Below are 20,670 nucleotides of genomic sequence, written 5' to 3' on the forward strand. Positions count from 1 at the left end.
GATTCTTATTTTCCTCTTAAAGACTTGTTTGGTCTTTAAAGAAATTTATAGATGTTAAGATGAAAGACATCTACTAACTTGACCAAGTCTTTCACTTAACTCCTAAGGCGTTGATTTAAGTGTCATGCAAATAATTCTTCTTAAATAATGTACAAAGAGACGTTAGGGAAAAATGGCATTTAAATGAGAGAAAAACTATAATACATGTGCAATACAAGTAGGGTATAAAATGTAAACAATTGTTATACATATACATACATTATAAATGATAGGATACATTAAAATCATAATATTTACTTGTTCTTATACAGGCCGACATACTTGTGATGAAATATTACATGTAGACAGGTAGGTGCATATACGAGCGAATTCCAATCACAATACCACCAATTTGCATGTGCGACGTAATATTTGCTCCATAAATGAAGAACTAACAACAACGGGGTATTTTAGGCGCGGAGGCTCAATGACCCAACCAAGTGGAGGGTATTGGCTGGAACCTTGTTTTGGCATAGGCAAGTGCATCATAGTAATCCACAGGAGTAAAGCAATCACGAAAATCAGTGAAAAGTTTCTCAAAAACCCTCCATAAGACTTTGTCAGATCTGGAATAGGGATATGGAAGGAAAAACTGCAAAGAGAAGCTTCAATTCCTTAAAACTACTCGCACCAAATATGTGAAATTAGGGAAATTTACATGTTACCACATAATTATTTATCTATTCATGTATCTAACACCAAAACTTTCACATTTATATTTATAGGTTTTTAGAGTAATAAATTTGAGCATGAAGATATGTATTTCACTGTTTAAGAAAATAAATAATAGTGATATTTTTGACATTATGTTAAAGAATTCAGGGATATGCATGTAAATATTAAAGTTGAAGTGTTAGATATGTAGATTCATAAGAATTGAGTTGTATGTGAATCGATTATATGAAAAGAAAGCAGGAATCTACTATTTCTTGTGTTTTTTTTTTTGGGATAATTACGTACAGTCTACCCAAAATATTGATATTTACATAATTAACCATTCAGGTGATTTTTTTGAACTACCAACCGATGTATTTACACGTGTTACAATCAAACTATTGAGAATTTGATAATAATGAAAAATATGAGTTGGGGTTTTAAGTTGGGGTTTGTTGGGGTTTTACCATGAATTTTGATATTTGAGTCAGAATTTGAAAATGGATGAAAAAAAAGTGGATGCTTTGTAAATAGCAAGTTTCGGGTGGTCTTTGCATAATTGCCCCCACTTTTTTTAAAATATTAGCAGATTCTTCAAAAAGAAAGGAAGTGAATCGCATAAAACCTTACTTTCCTAAGCACAAAAAAGAGCTATTTGAGGATGTAAGATAATGCTTACGTTTCCTTCCAGTGCAAGACGTTTCAGCAGTTCAAATGTATCCTCATTCTCTTCCAAATTGTTGATAACAGTTAACCAAATTTGTGAAGAAAGCTCGTGGGCATCCTCTTCTGATCTTCCACAGGCAATAAACTGATCTGTGTGGTTAAAGAACAAAGCCTGGTAAGTAATAACAACCTGTTTTAATTACAAATATACCACCAGTTAAACAAAATTAATTTAAGCTATTAGTAGTACAGAGTTAAAAACCCATAATGATGCATTACTTTAAAATATTATCTTAGAAAAATACTGCAAATTCTCAAGATTATTGCATTTTAAGCCACTCATAACAGAAAAATTATGAAAATGGGCATCTTTAGGGGAAAAAAAAAAACAATTCCATAAATAATCAACTTATAAAAATCATAAATGAACTAGAAATAAGTTTAGCTTGCCAACATCAACATGGTGAAATAGTGAACCGGTAAGTGTGGGGTTTTGTAAGCTTACCAATAAGGGTTCCATGAAGTATGCTGGAAGGAGGAGCCATGGTTGAGAGCTCAAGTTGCTCTTTGAGAAACAAATAAGCGTGGCCTACAAGCTCATCAATTTCACCATTTAATGTGATAAGATGCTCGCTAGCATATAACGCCATGTATCTTCTGGAGGGAGTACAAATAATGTTGGAAAAAGATTACTTAGAAACAAATATTCTAATTAAATGCACAAACAAGGTGCTTGATTTCAAAATTTTAAACTAATGATGATGGAAATGTAATATACACTCATTATAAGCATATAAAATAAGCCTAAAGAGAGAAACATGATTAGTTTGCATTGTATCTACTTTGCATGATAAGTTTGTATTGCATTTTCTTTTTTCATGATACAACAACAACAAGCCTTTAGCCCACTAAGTGGGCTCGGCTACATGAATCCCTTTTCTCCATTGAGTTCAATTGAGTGTCATATTTTCACTTAATTCTAAGATTAAGATCATTTTTTATACAATATGCCCAGGTTCTAACGTTGTCATTGTCAGGTCCCAAGCCCCGAATATAAAAAGTAAAGGTTGCATTAGGTAGTCGACAGCCAACATAAAATTTTTTTTGAAAATTCATGGCACGTATCCTTCTTTTTCCATGATAGTTTGTTAAAATATGCCTACGATGATGATCCTACAGACACAAGGATCTCCTCCAGTGAATTCCACTTTAGCTTTGGTTAACTGCTTCAATGATTCCATTTCAATAAACATTAAGCTGCAACGTTCACATGTTTTGATGATTTCCTTGCGTCTCTATTTGAAGCTTTCCATACACCACAACTTGTAATTTTCCTTTGTCAGCTTATCTGCTTGTAGTTTTCTGTATGTTTCTATCTTACCAAGGCTTTCTTGCGCAAGCGATTATCATCTACTTTTGAATTTTGTTATATTGCTATATAAGATTGAAAAAAAAAATAAAACAAGAGCTAATTTCTACTGTTTTAAGCTAGCAAAATTAGAACTTGTTATTTTTTAGAGGAGCTTACAGGATTCAAAGAAATTTCTAATTTTGGATCATTTATGCAAAATATATAAGACCGTTAACTCATTTATAAGATATTTGACATTGTATCTTGAAATAAAAATTCAATTTTTTACTCAATTCTTGCATTTGATGGATGTGAATTTCGAGTATTGATGACTATTTGATGTATAATTTTAATATTGATGATTATTTCATGGTTATCAGTCAATTTGTACTGGCATGAGGACTTGATCACTCACTTGGTGATTTCCATTCATGTTATTTCCATGAAGTTGCTTTAGTGACTGATGTTACACAATTAAAATGTTATAAATTTTAATACAAGTAGAATTTATTTATGTTGTGTAAATATTGAGCGTTTCAAAATTTTATATTTGCTCCCAATTTTTTTTGTAAAATTACAATAGTCAACTATTAAATTATTGTTTGGAATACATGTGTTTATTAATTTTTCATCAAATATGACTTTGCTTTTTATTAATTGTTGGTAATATATGAATTTGCTTTTTGACGTTGTCATCATAGATTTACATAGTGCACCTTAAAACCGAAGACATCTCACAACACAAATGCCCCAAAGATAAATGATAGATGACTCTGGAAAAAGTTATAAATAATGTAATTGAAATAGCTCTTTCAAAAACAGAGATGAAGACGTTACAATCACTTTGATTTACTCGAATATATTCTTCAGTTGTATTTGACAGTTTCTAAAACTCCTGCAACTACTAAAACTCTTACAGCAAATTTGCATGAGATTAACATGGTTACCAATCCTTATCAAGATGAAAAAGTTTGATGACTACAGTTAGTTTTAGTGGTAAGCATAAAAATAATGCTAAAATCATGAAATCAATCACAATTTAAACTGTTGCCACCTCCTTGAAAGAATTTGCATAAGGATCCAAAAAACTGATTCTAGAAACAATGGATAACCTGATAAAACGCTATAACATCTGCCTTTTTGAAAAATTTCCGTGTTATTCAATGCTCTTTTGGGATGGAATAAAATGAAAGGTGCAATTCAGTTAAATCGATGTGCAATTTATATAATTCGTGGATTATAGACTTTCTTCAAAATGATTTCAAACCAGTAATCACTTCAAATCTCATTGCACTTCAATTACAAACAACCCAATGTTAGCTTTTAACTATTTGTTGGAAAGTGACTGTCACTGTGAGGACAGTGAAGAGAAGAGAAGTTAATATCTGTGAAGCCAAGATTTAACAAGTAAAAGATCAAAACTATTGGAATCAAAATCTTCGAAAAAAAATTAATGAAACAGCAATTTCATCACCAAAGTAACAGTGCTTATAAGATCATAGTTTGGGTAAGATCCACATGAGAATGCCGAATTGATGCAACACAAATACAAAATCAGAGCACGGACAACATTGCATCAAAATTTTTCATCGTTCACATCAACACACTAAATATCAAAGTAGAAAAATAAGAAAAAACCTAGATTGCCTTCTGGAATTCAACGCGTGCTTCAAGTATCACTCCTCCTTGCTTACAAGACTTGGTAATGCCCTAACACTAAGAAATAAAAGTAGGTGGAAAAACAAGTCAAGATTCACTCTAACGCCCCATTACAGACCACTCCAACATCCAGCATGAATATTGCATGCTTTTCAAGCCACTCTTATGGCACCGCAGAAACCCTAATTGTTGTTCTTGGTGTATTTCTATTTTTTTCCTAATAAAAGCACTTCATGTACTTGTAGAATATACTGTTCAATCAATAGTTGAGCTTTAATTGTGAACACATCCCTTGGTGAAGCTTGGTGGCCGATCCAAATTTTTTCTATGTTGGTCAGTATAAGGTTTTATCTTTTATTAGTTTTTAGTCTCCTTGTCCTCTAGAACTTGAATTTGGCACCCTCCAACAACACTAGCCTCCATCTACAATCATAACACGCATAAATTCTCAGCCTTCTTCCCCACACAAACTTTAAACTTTTCTTATTGAGTTTGGCCCCCCTACATAAACCCAAGCCCACAGCAAGACCTCTGCCCATCAACCCTCTGCCCTTCAAGACACCCCAAACCCAACCACACTAGTTGTTCACATAATTTATATGTGCTAGTAAGAAAACAAGAGAGGGAGAATAAAATTTTGTTTAAAGCCTAGCAGGAATTGTTTTTATGAGAATAATGATATAAAAATGCTAATCATAAAAAATTTGGATTTCTTTTGACAAAATAACAAATAGGATATGTGGGGGGATATATGATACAAGCATAAGCAGTATACAATATTATAATGAATTTCAATTTTAGCATATATAAAGATAAAATTATATACTATTGTATTTGAAAGCTGTATAAGATGTAATATGGATAATTGATTAAAAAAAAATATAATTTAAATATATAACATAGATCATATATTTAATTTCTGCAAATTTCAATCAATGGATAACAGAGTCATATGGCTTAAATTATTTTTATTTATAGCACAATGTAGACTCCTTTTAATAATTATTATATACTAAATTGTACAAAAGCCCTAATTATATGCATTGAATGGAAAAAAAAACCTTCAATTAAATTAGAAATAAAGAAGGCTCATCTTTTTTCTTGAATAGTTGCAAAATGGTAGGTAAAGATGATAAAGAAATTTAAATATTTGTATAATTAAAGATACATTTTGTTAATAAATAACCTGTCCCAGAAGTTTAAAAGAAATAAAAGGGGGAATAGAGAGACAGGGGCTCCGTAAAATAAAAAAAGGGGGCTTCTTTTATTTTTTTGAATGGGTGCATTTGCATTACAAAATAAAGAAAAAAAAAAGTGCATGTATGCCTCATTCATGCACAAAAGCGTGACATCATCTATAATATGGTCATCTATATGCTTTAAAACAAAAGACTTAACAAAAAAATGGGCCGCCTCTGTTATATTCTCTAGGTATATGAAAAAAGAGCACTTGCTTGAAGTTCATAAGGAAAGAAGATTAGGAGCATCTAGCAGTTGTAGTTTCCACACGGGTGGCATCTAACAAGGCCTCTATATCTCAAGATTTTCCACTGTAAGCACTCTAGTCCCAACCATGAAGAGTCGATAATTCCACTGTAAGCACTCTAGTCCCAACCATGAAGAGAATAATCGATAATTCAAAGACAAATCAATATGTACCAACCCAACAAACATGGTTGATGATACAAATCTCATCAGACTATAATTTATGCCTGGGAGGTATCATCAGACTATAATTTAAAAGACGTGCGTGCAAGCAGATGTCTGACAAACTGATGTTGTTGTTGTTGTTGTTGTTATATTTTTTAACACCTGAAGATCGCTTTGAGATATCCGTAATAGCATGAATTCATTATCGCGGGCAATCTTAACAACAAACATAAAATTTATAAACAAAGAAAATTTTGAATCCTCAACTATTTTGACATTTAAAAAAAAATTTCAATCTCTAACCTTGAGGATTTTTTTTTTAATGACAACAATCACAATGCGATGATGACGCCAAAACCTCCTCGAGAGTATCCTAAAAGTTATAGTACGGCATCATCCTGTTGGCCTTGGTCGAATATTAGCCGTGCTTGACCCTTAGCATTCTTCACCTTAATCTGGATTGAAGATCAACAGAGGGAGGGATACTTTGGCCATATCAAAGATACGATGTTCGCAAAGGATTTTTTTTTTTTTATTGTTCTCGATCAGATCAAAGATACTACGGCATGAGTCTCCAAATTGTTGAAACTAGCTTGCAATTTTCCTCTCTTTTCCTCCATAATTTACTACTCTCTGTCTCTTTGTTATGATCGTCTCCCCCTCTCCGTGCTATGCGTATTCTCATTTTCATGTTCTCATTTTCATCCTTTTTTTTACTTTCCAATTTTTAAAAAATAGTCTTGATTCTCATTTTCATCCTTTTTTTTTACTTTCCAATTTTTAAAAAATAGTCTTGATCAATTGAAGGCATGATATCATGAAAGTAATTGCAGCTAAAGACAAAAAAAGAATATTGAAGGTAAACTTTTAGCAATTGGCAGGGAGTAAAACCAGTAGATATAAAAGAAAAAATTAGCATTAGCCTTTTTTTCTTAACTTTTTTTACTTCATTAAATCTATTTCTAAAACTGAAAATAGCATTTGGCAACATTTATATTAAGCATGCTTTAAAAGTGGTGATGGGTGGAGATTACTTTTTTTTTTCTTTTTTCAAATATTTCCTTTAGTTTATTTAAATAATATCTCTCATCTATTTTTGTTAGAAGCTATTAAAAAATATATTTTCTAAATTACCAAAATATGCATAGTTATATTATTATTTATTTAATAATATTAATTATTACTATCATTAATGTCAATAAGTCATATACATACATACATAAATACATACATAGTGTGTGTGTATGTGTAGAATTATACATAAAGTTAACTCCAAATAATTTAAGCCGATTACATTCACTCGAGTTGATTTGAATAATTTTTCAAATAATTTTAATTACTTTAAACATCATTATTATTATTATTATTCATGAATCACACTATATGCCATAAATTTAAATAACATATTTTTTTATTTCTACATATTTATCTATTATTATTATTAGTTGGGATAGAGTATTCATAGCACTAATCACAGCCTCTTGATGTAATTTTGGTACCTTCCTATCATTTATGTGATGGTCGTTGACCTATTTCCCTCTATTCCCCTTTTTCTCATTTAAATTTATGAGAAGATAATTATTAACAAATCATGTCTATTTATTTATACAAATATTTTAGTATCTTAATTATCTTCACATATTATTTTGCAACTATTCAAGAAAACGTGTCTTCTTTAGTTCTGATTTAACTTCAGGCAAGTTTTTTTTTTCATTCGCTGCATATAAATAGCACTATGCTTTTTATACAATTTGGTATACAAAACTTATTAAAAAGAGTTTGCATTGAGTTAGAAATGGGACATTTAAGCTGGATGACTTTTATCAAAAGATTAAAATTTACAAAAATTATATATGTAATCTCTGTTATATATTTAAATTATAATTTTTTTAATCAATTATCCATATTATATATTACAAATCTTTTAACTGTTATTTTATATACTTTAATATTTTTATAAACTAGAATTGCTATGTTTTAAAGAACGGATGCCACTTGCACTTTGTATCATATATCCCCTCTCGTATATCATATTTGTTGTTTTGTCAAATTTGATGTACATAAAGGAATCCAAATCTTTAATGATTAGCATTTTTTTATCATGATTCTCATTAAAGCAATTCATGTTGAGCTTTAAATAGAAATTTTTTATTCCTCCCTTTTTTTATCAGCACATATAAATTATGTGAATGCTTGTCACACCTCTTAAAAATAACCCTAATCAAGCTTACATTACGGCACAACAACCACAAATTATTTCCTCTTCCATCCTAACTCTAGGCTAACTAACCCTAATTTAATCAAATCAATTCCAAGTCCACCCAAGAATCCTAACCCTAATTCAATTAAATCAATTCCAAGTCCACCCCACTCTTGGTGTAGTGGCGTTAACCCTTGAACCCTATTATGGGGATATATGATCCTAACATTGTACCAACCAATTAAAAACAATCCTCAAATCCACCTTACATCACACCAAGCAAGTACGCCTACTTGAAATTAAAATACGTTTTGAATCAAGTGCCACATCCACTTTCATTTCAAGGCTTGGTTATCCCTATGCCTTTTAAGCAAGTAAAAGAGGTGGAAAAATAATTCAAGCTTCTCTCTAATGCCCCTTGACAAACCACTCCAAGATTGGACATGAATATGGCATGTATTTGGAACCATTTTCATTTCTTGTGCGGCATGGTCTGAATTTGATTGCTTTTCTTGAATATTTTCATTTCATTGCTTATAAAAGCACCTCATGTACTCTTGTAACATATTGTTGAATGAACGATAGGCTTTGCTTTCATCCTGTGATAATGCAAGGTATAGATTCAAATCCTTAATATGTTGATGAGTACAGGATTTTTATCCCCATCTCCTCTAGCTCTCGATTTTGAAAGTCAACAACATCCCAAGCTAGCATCCCAACAAACACAATCCACAACCCACTTAAGCTCTCTACAACCTTTCCCACAAAAAACCCTAGACTATCCATCTGGAGCTTGATCCCTCTCACACAAGCCGAGACCCACACCAAGGCCTTCACCCATCTACCCTCTTCCCTCCAAGGCCCTTAAACCCTACTGCATCTCTCAAACACCTAGCCAAACCCTAAAACAACCTTACTTGAGCCTACATCTAGCCATATGCACAACAAGTAATTCTCTTTCATCCCACCTCTTAGCCAGCCTCAAAATCCTAACCCTAATACACTCCAAAAGCTTCCACATATCTACCAAATAAATAAAAAAACAACCATCTAAATAAATACAAAAAAATAAAAAAAATTAAAGAAAAAAAAAATCAACAAATTCACCTAACGTTACTACCAAGTGAGTGCCTTCACAATCAAGATCCTCCCACCGCTAAGTCCCATAAAAAATAGTAAAAAATCAAATATGAATCAAGAGATGAGTTCATAATATACAAATAGGGGCCTTCATCCTTAAAATAAGTTTTCAAGTTGACGGTGCCCATCTATTGGTGTATTGGGCTTAATTTGAGCCCCAATATCGCAACATCTTTAGAAAAAGATATCAAAATCAGTATATTTTATTGAAATCAAGTGGATCATGCAGTTTATACCACTAAGGATGTTGGGGGTTTCTGTCATATTTAAAAGGATATCAGGAGAAAGAACCTCAGGTGTAAGCCCTACTTTTTGAGTTGGCATTTAGTGAATAAAACATTATAGTTTTGAAATGTTTATAGTTCAGTATGAGTGATGGTCAATATTGGATAATTAAATGATGGGAGGATGGTTAAGATACACATAAGAGTGGAGAATGTTCTTTGGATACAAAATAAAAGTAGAGTTTCATATAAAACAATCAACTATAATACCATTCTGGAGATATAATGGAGAAAGAAAAGTAAGTTTTAAGAGGTGGATAAAAATTCTAAAACTCACTTGGTGCTATAAGAATAGAAGCATTGTTTCATCATTTAAAATATTATCATTCAACCACAGATTATTTTTTTTAAGACGAGTAGATTCTCTTCCAATCGATGAATTACTAGATAGACAATTAGAAAGAGTGAAGGTATCATGGTCGCATACATACTAATTGATAAAAGCAAATTAACTTTTTATCAGCTATATTGCGAATAAGGCATGTAGTCACAATTAATTTACATGCTAATAAATTGGCAGATGATGAATCATGTAACACAATAAATAAAATATTTCTTCAGAAGAATATAGATTTCTCACCTCTTAGCTAAACCTCCAGGAATAGGCCCAGGCCAACGTTTTCTAAGGATAACTGAAGGCCAGGATCGTGCAATCGCAAACTGCCAGAGACCCTCCGCTCGGAATATGGAAGCCCACTGCTTACAGACACATGATATTTGAACCCACTCAAAAATAGGCACCCGAACAAAAATTTCAATGAGGAGATGATCAGGAAACTTGCAAAAAATATCACTGCTGCGATCCATTATTCGGTTTAGACTGAAAAAAAGAAATTGGCAACTCTTAGTTGATGACAATTTAGCAGTCATGACTGTGCAAGTACAATGAATATTATTTTAGTAACTTGAAGTAATTAATACCTAAGAGCATATTAGCAGAATATCAATTAGTTAAAAATTAGCAAAATTTGACTTAGGAAGATTAATCAGTTGGAATAAAGTGAGAGGACATGGATGCATGTAAAACAACTCTGTAAAAAAAAGAAAAAAAGAAAAAAAAAGAAGAAGAAGCAGTTCAAGTACCAGGTTATATTTAAAATACAAATACACTAATGATTTCTTATTCTACTACTGATTCTGCTGATTCATAAAATGAGCCACTCCATTATATAAGAAAACCTTCAAATCCTTCATCATATCTTGGCACATTGTTCAAAACTCCCATTTTTCTTTTGATCTTGCAACAATATGTTTTCCATTACAAAACATTATAACTTTCTGTTTCGCTTTAAATGACTTTTCACACTCATGCAGATTATCTATAATTAGAACTACTTCAATCAACAGCTAAGATTTGTAAATATATCATGCTTATTGAAATGTAGAAGCTTTGCAATCAACATGATGTGGAAGGTTGCGATGATGACACAAAAGAATCACAAAGGACATCAAAACTTCATAATAAAAGAAGAAAATGTGTCTATCTCAGAATAATACCAATGATTATAAGTAAACCAAAGAGCCCCTGATCAAGCCTACCATTCATTAACTGAAGAGATTTTTTTTTAATTAAAATGAATGTTCTCAAACAAATCCTAGTTGATCATAATTATCCTGTAAAACTATATGAAGCGCGCTTGTCAATTGTGAGGAGTTGAACTCAGCACTAAGACTAATAGCTCTGTTTGCTTATTATCTACGACAAAAATCAGTCTAGGTAACTTGGAGTGTACTTTAAATAAATTTTAGAAATCTCAACACCCTATCCTTCGCTCCTACTCTTAATGCTGATTTTCAAACCCTTCCCATAACAAAGGGAGCTGAAGACCCATCCAGCAAAGCTAGAGCCAGGAAACGGTTTACAATCCTTTAAATTTTGTACAGCGGTCACTGTGGTACTGATAACAACCTTGTGCAATACAATAACTAAACATTGCCTTAAAAACCACATTTTTTATCAATGTCTTATCAGTATGATAAGCTTGCTCTTATTAGAACTCTACTTTTAATTGAAACCCCATAACAATACCCTCACAAACAACCTCGCACCAGTTTAATAATTTATGATAATGTTACATTAGCGAAGAGATACGGAAAATTACTTCGAGAGATCCATAACAAAATTTGGAACAGAAGCACACAAGATAAGAAACCACAAAAATACAAAGAGCGCTAGGATTTAATGTGGCAAAACCCTAAAACGGGAAGAAACCACGGTGTCACATCACATAAGGAAGTACACTTTGAAAAATGAGGAGAATTATACAAATTACACCGCATTTAATACTCTCCACACCTTGGAATACTTCAGGAATTCTCTCCTGTCTTTCGCACAAGATAAATCTCGAAATACAATTTCAACGCCTCACAAATCCCGCAGAGAAGATGTAATTTTAAGCCTCAACTGCCTGAATGAGGTTACTAGTGCCGGGGCACCACAATTCTCCTGGCATTGGGGCGCTAACCTCCAGGTGCTAGGGTGTCAAACGCTCAGTTTTTGGACCTATACATGTACCCAAGTTAGACGCTACGCTGCCTCCTCCTAGCATTGGAGCATCGAGTGCTAGAGTTCCAAGAGTCGAGTTGCTTCATTTAGGTGTTGCGGGCCCGGTATAGCAAAATTTTCTTTCAGGTGCGTTGCGGCACCCCCCATACCCCCCTAACGGACTCGCTGTCAAGCATGAAAAGTGAAACTAAGGGGTTTGAGTGAAAAATTAATCAACACAATCATGCTTCACATAACAACACCTTACACCTAGCCAACAATGGATAATCATGATAGAGAACTCACTATTTTTCTCCTTTAAACAATTTCAAAAGAATAAGGTAAACTAATTCCTTAAAAAAGAAAAAAAAACTTTGAAAATTATTCAAAATCAAGCTTTGATAACTGCTCTCAAACATGGGAATTATTCTTCATAACATAGGCTATCTAAGAAAAAACAACAAAAAACATAATACTATTAAGCTTTAAAATCTAATAAAATAATAACCAAGAAAACAAATTATCTTTAACCTGAAGAAAACTGTTGCGGGAAAAATATATGAACATGGATTGAGAAAGTCATGATCAAGAAAGAGAGAAATGCAAGGAATATAATTCATAGCGAAATCACATAAAAATAATTCCTAAATGAACCTCCATGATTTTTTTTTTTACTTCATTACTTTATCTGCACCTTAAGTTCAATAAGGTTATGAACTTTTTGAATAGCTCGTCTCCCAAAAGCAATATTTGAGTAACATTAGTGTTAAATCTTCATTGTTTGTTACTGAAAGTGGTACTTCCTCAACTTTTAGGTAATCAATGAAAAAACCCATTGAACTCATCAGGGGCACTTCTTCAACCCTCATAATTTCTACTTCTTCGATGCTAGGACAGAACAAATCTAGTTTGACTCGCCTGTATAGTTTTCTTAGTTTTTGGGAGCAAATCCCCCAGCTAGTTTTGTTTCTTCAAATCAACTCAATCTTCACCTTGAAAAGATACCTTCAAAACACTTCACGAAAAGATACCATTATAAGAGATTCACTCAAACTTCATACTATTCAATGATTTAATTCACTATCAATTGTGAGTCTGAAAATACTGTCAAGTATTTCACCTCAATTCCAACCATGAATTTCAATCCCATGATTAAAGCACGACTTGATTGTTATTATCTTATAAAAAAATTCTAATTGAATATGTTTGCACGATCTCCACAGTTCTCTTTAAGACCATTTCATAACCAACTTTAGAATATTCAAAGATTCCATCACCATTCTCCACTTGTCACCCTTCTCTCGGCTTCAATATTAGTGAAGTCCACTAGATAGTTGACAAGGATATGGGCTTTGATGGCTATGCTCGTCTATATATGATTAAAAATTCGTTCAACTCCATATCACATTTTAATAACCTTTCAAAATGGTCAACTTTGTTGAGTATGGTTTTAAGCATGTCGTCTATCAAGACTTATATTGAAAGTGTTGGAATATGGCTTGAGTCATAGAACTATAATTGCCAATGCTCATGTAAGTTTCTCCATGAATAAATATCACAACTCAGCACACCGAGTTTAGATTGATAATATCTATGCACATTCTCTATTTTTCATTCACTTTTTGCATCATCACCTCATTAGAAATCTATTCGAAGTTTGTATTACCTTTATAAATTTGACCTAAAATAGCTTCTAGACCTCCTAGCTAATGAGTTTTACAAGGGTGGTTACTATCTCTCAACCTATTTTTTGATAGATCTACCCTCCTTTCTCATAGTAGCCTATGGTAGGCAACATTAACATATATTCTAGCATTTAGATGACTATTAGCACAAACACTTTAACGTCATCTCAAAGCATTTGAACTAGTTGGTCTCAATGTTGCAAGCCAAAAAAGAAGCTAATTCAGAGAGTGTGCCTCAGTACTCCCTCAATGCCTTGAATTTCTTCTATGCTTCAGACATTCGTAACCTCACATCGTCGTTGACTTTCAGTTGCAGCACTACATGTACACTTCCTGCAACTTAAAATAATAAGCCTTAGTTGCACCAACTCTCCCATCAATTTATTTCCCATCCCTCAACTAGGAACTTGATTTCAATATAGTAAGTAGAGATCATTGCTCTAAAATTGCTCAAAAGTAGTAGCCCAAAAAATGTCATTGCAAGTGGTGGATGCATTTGTTATGATTAAGACAACCATAATACTAATGTTCGCATTCTCTTCATATGATGAGCAAAGTGATCATGTCTTCCACTTCATTTCTTTCTCCAAAAAAATCTAAAGAGTGGACTTGTATTTGAAATTAAATAGGCAGCTCCCAATCAAAAACCCCTTTCAAAATGATGTCAATAAAACTCTTGATATCAATCATGATTCTCCATTTAAAAAACTTGGCTAAGAAAGTTGTGACTGCTAATCATTTGTCAATCTATCAGCTTAAGCGAAGGTTATGGGTACAAAATTAATCTAAGGTGCTTTGAAAATAGTCGTTAAGTTCACCTCTGTTGACCAAACTTGTTTAAAGGTAGGATACCAAGATGATTCTATTATGGCTCCTCCATGACTAGTTGGCACCATGCCAATGATAAGAATTTCTTTGGATGGACTGGTGTGCTACTCTACTCGTCTAAGTGCCCTCATTCTTATCTTTCAAGGTTAGCCATAATGAATTCCCTTTTAACTTTTTGGCCTTGATATGTTCTTCCATGAAATTCCTTAAATGTTAACAAGCATCCATATCATATCCATAAAATCTCTATAGAACGTGCAAAACTTAATCATGTATCATAAGTGTGCTCTTGCTCTCATGGGTGTCAGCCGCTTAAGAAAATCTTCATTTTGTATGGCTCCATAAATATAACCATCAATAATTATAGCAAGATAATCATCAGTTAGCAGAACGGCTATTGATTCCAAATGCCCTTTTAGGTTGGCTAGTTATCAGGTGGTAGTAGGAGTGATTCAATTAACTAAAAGTGTGACCCTCTCTCTCCTCTACTTGGGATTTAGAGCAGTTTTACGACGGCTTGGACCTCACTAAAAGTCACACCTTGCTAGAACTTCTCTTAAGCGATTTGAAGTAAAGGATCGACTACATTGATGTACTGTTCAATGTTCATATGACTATTAGAGAGTTCTAATAATTCTACCAACATGTTTGGTTACGACAAGTCAAGGGTGTTTCTAAATGAACCTTCTTACAAGTGTCGAGAGAGGGAAAAGTGGGTGATTGCAAGTTCCAAGTCATTTATTTTCAGCATCACTTTTTGAAACATACAATAAAATTCCTGAGAGACTTGCCAATTATTGCCTTATCATCAGACGATCTTATTAGCTCTTTAAAGGCCTTTGGGCACTGATAAATTTGAAAACAAACATTTGAGTCTAGCAAAGAAAATGATGGCTTTCAATGGCAAGCAGGAGAACCATATAAGATATAATCCTCTGACAACAGTAAGAAGCAGGAGGTATTTTAAAGTATCATCGATGTCAAGTAACAAAGTGGCCACCAATAAGTAAGCCACATAGTTGCTCAGGTCAGTTCTTCCTATTTGTTATTAAAGGTGAATCATCTTAAACTTTATCAAAGATTAAACTTATGCGATCTCCCTACAAAAAAAAACTCATCAGTTGGGACTTTCCCTTTCGCCTCGTTTACACAAGGGAGGGTACTCCTCATTACTATTGGGATAGTAAGTCTTATTTAAATGTAAAGAGATTAACACACAAAAGCTGCCTTCATATGATTGAATATGAGAATTCATCCTATGACTATTGCAACCACTTGATTTTGATTTTATCTCTCTCCTTAAATCTTGGTTCAAATCTAATCTTATATTTATAGGATGATTTCCAAGCATTACAAAGGATGTTATATTTTTATCTAGTAAAACAAATAAATAGATGGTATAACATATGACTATTGCAGATATGCAGAAGCAATGATCAAAATCCCAATAAGTGCCCTACTACTGCTACCTGAGGCTTGTAGTTCCGATTTCTCATCAATTGAATAGATTAGTTGTTGTCTGCTTCAAATGAATGCCTTCAAACTTGATCTGATCTAGCAAAATCAAAAGTTGTGGGGGTTTGGCAAACAAGGAAATGAATGGATAGCAACTCTTCTCCCAACTTTGATAAGGTATAAATCACCCCAACAAAAGAAAGCGAGTTCTAAAAAGGTTTTCATGGCGGATTCTTAACATGATTGTGCTCGCTGAGTAGGCATAAGAAAGGCTTTAGAGTATAGAAAGTATACCTCAGTTGCAGATATGACAAACTGGCCGAATCGATCGAGATCCACTCAAGCTAGGGAAAGTCTAAATCTTCTGGAAAAATAGACAGCCGAATCGCCAGGAGAAGCGAAACTGAGCAGGCGATTTCTGCGGGTTTATAATAATTAAAAAATTAGAATAAAAATATTTATATTCTATTTAAATTAATATTTTAAAATAAATAATAAGATAAATAATGTCTCTACTCCTAGTATTCTACAGTAGCGTGATTGGCATGTCAATAGAGGTGTCAAAATGGCTAGTTGATAAATAGACTGTGTTCGATTCGTTCATTAAGCAAATAAAACTGAAAAAATTATAATCAATTTAAATTATTAATTGACGTTGCTATGGAATAACTCGTGTTCGGCTCGATAAATAGACTGTGTTTGATTCGTTCATTAAGCAAATAAAGCTGAAAAAATTATAATCAATTTAAATTATTAATTGACTACAAGACTATAAAGATTTATAATCAATTTAAATTATTATTTAAAAATAGAATAAAATTGATCTAATTTTTTTAAATAAATATTTTAATATAAATAATGAGATTTAAGTCTCGCTCCTACCATTAACATCCTACGGCTACATGACTAGGGTTTGTCAAAACGGCTAGTTTTTTTTGCAAACAACTCGTTTGGCTTGTTAAGCAAACGAGTCAAACACGAATAATTTTTTTTGCGCTTGAATGAACAATGGTATTTTTTAACAAGAACACGAGTGTTAGTTTTTTTTGCGAACAACTCGTTTGGCTTGTTAAGCAAATGAGTCAAACACGAATAATTTTTTTTGCGCTCAAATGAACAATGGTATTTTTTAACAAGAACACGAGTGGAGTCTGGGCTCGCTCAAGCTCAACTTGTTTACACCCCTAGATGTCAAAACGTGCTGTTTGCAAACAACTCGATTTCGGCTCACTAAACAAATGAGCCGAAGATGAACAAATTTTGTATGCTCAATATATTAACAAGCTGAACATGAACAACTGTATTTGCTAACAAACTGAACATGAGCAAAGTTTGAGCTCACTCAAGCTCGGCTCATTTGCACTCCTAGTCGTGAAAGAGGTTGCTTTGTGGGCTGGGAGAAGGGCTCTCAAAATAGCTAGTTGTTCGTGAATAATATGTGTTTGATTCATTCATTAAGTAAATAAGTTGAACATGAATAATTTTTTTTGTGCTCGGTATATAAACGAGTTGAACACAAATAAATATTTTTCTGTTCGTGTTCGACTCCTTTTGACCCGAATTGATGAGTATTATTTTTAAATAAGTTAATTGACTACAAGGCTGCAAAAAATATAATCAATAAAAATTATTAATTAAAAAATAGAATAAAAATATATTAAATTCTATATAAATGAATATTTTAATATAAATAATAAGATGTAAATCTCGCTCCCATTTTTAACATCCCAAGACTGTTTGACTAGCTAGGGCTGTTAAAATAGCTCGTTGTTTGTGAACAGCTCGTGTTTAGTTCGCTAAGCATACGAGTTTGAACAAAAATAATTTTTGATGCTCGATATATAAATGAACTAAACAGGATAAGTAGTATATTTAAAAGAGCCCAAGATTGGTTATTACAGGAAAATGCTTTGTTGTCGCGTGGCGGGATAAGAAAATAGGCGACATATCTAAACATATCACCTAATTGCTAGACTTTAACTTTTACATTTATATCACATAAATATTTCATATAACACCTAATACTCCACCAACAAATTTAATCATTTGGCATGAATCTCAAGTCATAACACGAATCTCGAGGCAATATTATAAGCAAAAAATATTCAAATCTTAATAAAAATTCATCCAAAGCTCTGATTTCAGCGAACTTGTAGTCAAACTAATCGGCTCAATGAGACGGACCTAATTATATCAAATTTAGTCCAATCTAAGTCAAATCAGACCCAAATCGAGTCATTAAACCACTCTTTGAGGATTTCCAGGCACATTTGGACGTTCAAACAAATGTCAAACCTGGCATGTTTCTATTTGAATCGAGCGTCTCGATAAGACAAATTCAACGAGCCTAAGATTGCACAATTCTGATATCGTTAAGACACTCAAATGTTCATCAAACCTCGTTTGATCGATGAAAACTCTCTGGAACGTCTGATCAAAATAGTTCATATTCTTACATTAATTGCACCCATAACACTATAAATAGAGCTCACCCCTCTCATGAGAGAGGTGTCTAGAGCCTTGAGGGAGAACTTGAGGTTTTGAGGAGCTGAAGTCCAACACTACCACCGATTTTCGTTGACCACAATCGATCTCCGTCGACCACCTCCAACCGTCGTCGACCATTGACCGTCGTCGCCGATTGTCGTTGACCGCCGCCGACTGTTGCCGACCGCCCCCAAACCTTTGTAAACACTCGCCGATAGTCGTCGACCTCTACCGACTGTCATTGATAACCACCAATCGTCATCGATTACCACTAATTAGACGTCGTTAGTCTACATTATAACTTGAAAAATCAAGTAACCCTTTTCACGTTTGTGGAACAAGGGATTTCTCTAATCATCAATCAATAGTGGAATTTCACAACAGGGTAAGCCCCCGTGGTGTTTCCCTTTATGAGTTTGCCACGTAAAAATTTGTCATCACTGGTTGTTTTTATTTCATCTGAGTGTAAACTTGTATTCAAACTAACCGGCTCAATGAGACGGACATAATAATATCAAATTTAGTCCAATCTAATTCAAATCAGGCCAAATCGAGTCATTAAACCACTCTTTGAGGATTTCCAGGCACATTTGGAAGTTCAAACAAATGTCAAACCTGACATGTTTATATTTGAATCGAGCGTCTCGACAAGACAAATCCAACGAGCCCAAGATTGCACAATTTTGATATCGTTAAGACACTCAAATGTTCATCAACTTTGTTTGATCGATGAAAACTCTCCGGAACGTCTGATCAAAATGGTTCATATTCTTACATTAATTGCACCCATAACACTATAAATAAAGTTCACCCCTCTCATGAGAGAGGTGTCTAGAGCCTTAAGGGAGAACTTGAGGTTTTGAGGAGCTGAAATCCAACACTACCACCGATTTACGTTGACCACAATCGATCTCCGTCGACCACCTCCGACCGTCGTCGACCATTGACGATCGCCGCCGATTGCCGTTGACCGCCGCCGACTGCTGCCAACCGCCCCCGTGGTTGTTTCCCTTTTACGAGTTTGCCACGTAAGAACTTGTCATCACTGGTTGTTTTTATTTCATCTGAGTGTGTGATGAATTCTCGTGCAACGCTGAGACGATAATTCATACTCAACAGCTGCAAATTTTCTAGCACGCATCAACACCCAAAATATCATCATAATAATTTAAAAAAAAAGTGAGATCATAGGTAGAGTGATAAGAGTGCAAAAACTAAAGTTTGTGTTAAACATGTAAAGTACATTTTTCATTTAACATAAAAAATACCCCGATCTAACTCTTAAAAAGGTAAAATCATAGGTAAGGTGCTATATAAAATATAAATTTTAGGGGTTAAATATGTAAATACATAAAAATAAAAGGTAAAACATTAAATGATTATTTCGATGGCACAAATGCAAAATCTAGTTGATAGAAATTATATCCCCCCGCATATTAATAAGTGATGACCATTCTTATAGTATTTGGGTGAAAATGATAAAAACATACATTTAAGATAAGGTAATTTTTCCATAATTATTTCTTTTTTTTTTAGTTTCTAGAAAATAATTTTATGTTTGAATTATTAGTAGATTTGTTAGAACTTTTAATTTGCATGAATTTTGACTCATTGAAATTGATATTATTATATTCAAATAATTTGCATGGTTATATTTTATTTTATTTTAAGCATATTTTTACTTAGTTTTTATGAACATCATAAATAGAAAAATAAAAGATTTTTTATTGGATTTATTTTTCTTAAAAACTTTGTATCTTTTGAAAAAAAAATTTTGATTTTCTAGAGCCATATAGTATATATTTTATGAACCATTCCAACAATGTGTTTAAGGCATGATCTTTTATTTATTCAATATATTTTTCATAATTTGTTAAATTCTTAACTTGTTTAGATAAAAAGATTTATGTAAAGTTTATATTTATAAGTATAACAATCAATATAATTATATTTAAATCATTTTTATATAAAAATTAATAATAATTTTTGTATAAGCATTTCCCCCCAGCTACTCACCCTCTCTGTTTTGAGAAAACGAGAGAAAAGAGAGAAAGAGAGGGAGAGAGAGAGAGAGAGAGAGAGAGAGA

General features: G+C 32.9%; 1 protein-coding gene across 5 annotated transcripts; it reads right to left on the reverse strand.

The window, feature by feature from the left end:
• Positions 1–172: 172 nt before the first annotated feature.
• LOC110031119 lies at positions 173–16,456 on the reverse strand. 5 transcript variants are annotated; one of them, XM_020734173.1, is made up of 6 exons: positions 16,391–16,456; positions 16,111–16,195; positions 10,224–10,463; positions 1,865–2,016; positions 1,373–1,509; positions 173–631 (listed from the first exon to the last, which is right to left on the reverse strand). In XM_020734173.1, exons 3-6 carry the CDS (start codon positions 10,448–10,450, stop codon positions 464–466), a joined length of 684 nt encoding a protein of 227 aa, XP_020589832.1. In that variant the 5' UTR covers positions 10,451–10,463; positions 16,111–16,195; positions 16,391–16,456; the 3' UTR covers positions 173–463. The 5 variants fall into 5 exon arrangements, with proteins under 5 accessions (XP_020589832.1, XP_020589833.1, XP_020589834.1 ...); XM_020734174.1 differs by having other exon boundaries at positions 16,111–16,190; positions 16,391–16,448; XM_020734175.1 differs by lacking the exon at positions 16,111–16,195.
• Between the last annotated feature and the right edge of the window lie 4,214 nt (positions 16,457–20,670).

The sequence above is a fragment of the Phalaenopsis equestris genome, unplaced genomic scaffold (genome assembly GCF_001263595.1).
Source record: "Phalaenopsis equestris unplaced genomic scaffold, ASM126359v1 Scaffold000770, whole genome shotgun sequence".
NCBI lineage: Eukaryota > Viridiplantae > Streptophyta > Magnoliopsida > Asparagales > Orchidaceae > Phalaenopsis > Phalaenopsis equestris.